This window comes from Colobus angolensis, unplaced genomic scaffold (assembly GCF_000951035.1).
Source record: "Colobus angolensis palliatus isolate OR3802 unplaced genomic scaffold, Cang.pa_1.0 Scaffold211, whole genome shotgun sequence".
In the NCBI taxonomy this organism is placed as follows: Eukaryota; Metazoa; Chordata; class Mammalia; order Primates; family Cercopithecidae; genus Colobus; species Colobus angolensis.
Window position 1 is genome coordinate 4,403,078 of NW_012115278.1, and position 2,910 is coordinate 4,405,987.

Below are 2,910 nucleotides of genomic sequence, written 5' to 3' on the forward strand. Positions count from 1 at the left end.
CTCGCACGCCGCGCCCCCCACCTGAAGTTGGACCAGGCGAAGTTTAGGGCGAGCTGGAAGTTGGGGTCTGCCTCGTCCTGGAGGCCGGCGACACCCCGGACGAGCTCCCGCACGTCGCGCTCCTGCTGCGCGTCCAGCCAGCTCAACGGCGGTCCGTGCCGCGCCATGTTCCGCGCGCCTGCAACGCGCTTCTAACGACTTGGTCGCTATCGCGCGAGAGTTTGGGCTCCCGCGGCAGTTGCCCCCGGAGCTGGCGGCCTTCTCGCGAGAGTTCGCGCTCCCGTGCCGGGCAACTAGCAAGCTGGCAGTTATTATCGCGACAGTTCGAGCTCCTGCTGTGGTGGGTACTGCCTGGAGCTGTCCCATGGTGAGGGGTGGAGTGTGCATATTCTGGTCGCCCGACTGTACATTTTCTACTGTACTCAGTTAGTTGGTGTCATCGTGAATTAGATACTTAAGGGTCTCTGGCCAGCCTCGGTAATAGTCAGTGCTTTTGAGAGCAGCCCGTTAGGTGCCCGGTCAGGAAATGTATTGGGACCTGCCTTTCCAGGAACCCTGACCCGCTCAGCTGCTGAACTCTCCCGGTCATGCAGCTTCTCCTTGCAGTGATGGTCCCTGCGGATCTCGGTGCCCCCATCCACACAACACAATCACGCTACACACATCCATGCTACACAACCAGCATCAGCGAAGCAGCTGTCCCGACCCGCTAGCAGTCCCGGCTCGCTTTTACTCCGCCTGCTCCTCAGGGGCGGTTGGGGGGACTTCATAACCCCATATCTGGCCAGAGGTGCTGGTCGGGGGGAGGACTTCATAACTTCATAACCCCACCTGGCCGAAGGTACTGGGAGTGGGGACTTCATAACCCCACTTGGCCAGAGCTGCTTGGGGGACATCATAACCCCACCTGGCCAGAGGTGCTGGGAGGACTTCACAACCACACCTGGCCGGATGTTCTGGGGGACTTCATAACCACAGATGGCGTGTGCCACCACACCAGGCTAATTTTTGAATTTTTTAGTAGAGACGGGGTTTCGCCATGTTGGCCAGGCTGGTCTCAACTCCTGACCTCAAGTGATCCATCCACCTCAGCCTCCCAAAGTGTTGGAATTACAGGCATGAGCCACCGCACCCGGCGGTGTCCTGGAACTTTACCGAATTCATTTATGAGTTCTAACAGTGTTTTGGACGAATCTTTAGGTTTGTTTAAATATAAAGTCACATCATCTACAAACAACGACAGTTTGACTTTCTTTCCAATATGCATGCTTTTTGTTTCTTTCGGTGGTCTAATTGCTCTGGTTAAAACTTTGAGTACTATGTTGAATAAGTGGTGAAAATGAGTATCCTTGTTTTGTTCTGGATCAGAGAAAAGGCTTTCAGTTTTTTTCCCATTTAGTATAATACTAGCTGTGAGTTTATTTTATAAGACATTTATTGTGTTGAAGTATGTTCTTTCTATGGACAGTTTGTTCAGGATTTTTCTCATGAGAGGACGTTGAATTTTGTTGAATTTTTTTTTAATTTTTTAATTTTTTTGAGACGGAGTCTCACTCTGTCGCCCAGGCTGGAGTGCAGTGGCTCCATCTCGGCTCACTGCAAGCTCCGCCTCCCGGGTTCACGCTGTTCTCCTGCCTCAGCCTCCCGAATAGCTGGGACTGCAGGCACCCGCCACCAGGCCCGGCTAATTTTTTTTTTTGTATTATTAGTAGAGATGGGGTTTCACTGTGTTAGCCATGATGGTCTCGATTTCCTGACCTCGTGATCCACCCGCCTCGGCCTCCCAAAGTGCTGGGAGTACAGGTGTGAGCTACCGCGCCCGGCCGAATTTCATCGAATTTTTAAAAGCATCTATTGAAATAATTATATGGCTTTAATCCTGCATTCTTTTGATGCATTGTATCACGTTTATTGATTTCCATATGCTGAAGCATCTTTGCATCCCTGGGATGCATCCCACTTGATCAAATTGAATGATCTTTTTAATGTGTTCTTGAATTTGGGATGCTAGTATTTTGTTGAGGATTTTTGTCTCTGCATTCATCAGAAATATTGGCCTGTAGTTTTCTTTTTTGTTTGTTTTGTCTGGTTTTTGTATCAGGAGAATGCTGGACTTGTAGAATGAGTTTGCGAGTATTTCCTTCTTTTAAATTTTTTGGGGTAGTTTGAGTAGAATTGGTATTAGTTCTGTTTTAGATGTTTGGCAGAATTCAGCAGCGAAGCCATCAGGTACTCAGCTTTTCTTTGATGGGAGACTTTTCAGCACTGCCCGTATCTCTGTATGTTACCGGTGTATTCGTGCTTTCCGTTTCTTCATGTTTCAGTCCTGGCAGGTTGTATGTGTCTACGAATCCATCAATGTCCTCTGCCTTTTCCAATTTTTTGGCATATATAATAGTTGCTCATAGAAGTCTCCAAAGATAATTTGAATTTCAGTGATATGAGTTGTAATGTAGTCTCTTTGTCTGATTTATTTGAGTCTTCTCTTTTTTCTTAGTCTGTCGAAAGAGTTTGTCTATTTTGTTTATCTTTCCAAAAACTGACTTTTTGTTTTGTGATCTTTTGTATTTTTTGTTTCAATTTGATTTCTGCTCTGATTTGCTCTGATCTTTATTATTTATTTTCTTCTCTTAATTTTGGGTTTGATTTTGCTATTGCTTTTCTAATTCTTTAAGGTGGTGGATCATTACGTTGTCTGAAGTCTTTTTTCTCTCTCTCTGTCTCTTTTTTTTTTTTTTTTTTGAGACAAGGTCTGGCTCTGTCACTCAGGCTGGAGTGTAGTGGTGTGATCTCAGCGCACTGCAACCTCTGCCTCCCAAGCTCATGCCATCCTCCCACCTCAGCCTCCTGTATAGTTGGGACTACAGGCTTGTGCCACCACACTCGGCCTTTTTTTTTTTTTTTTTTTTT

At 46.9% G+C, this 2,910-nt stretch overlaps 1 protein-coding gene across 2 annotated transcripts in view; it reads right to left on the reverse strand.

The window, feature by feature from the left end:
• Positions 1-295, reverse strand: part of TUBGCP5 (tubulin, gamma complex associated protein 5) — a 46,500-nt gene extending 46,205 nt beyond the window's left edge. For both annotated transcript variants that reach the window (XM_011942884.1, XM_011942883.1), the window contains exon 1: positions 22-295. In XM_011942884.1, coding sequence (XP_011798274.1) covers positions 22-167 — 146 coding nt within the window. In that variant the 5' untranslated portion in view covers positions 168-295. The remainder of the gene's footprint in view (positions 1-21) is intronic.
• Positions 296-2,910: the final 2,615 nt, after the last annotated feature.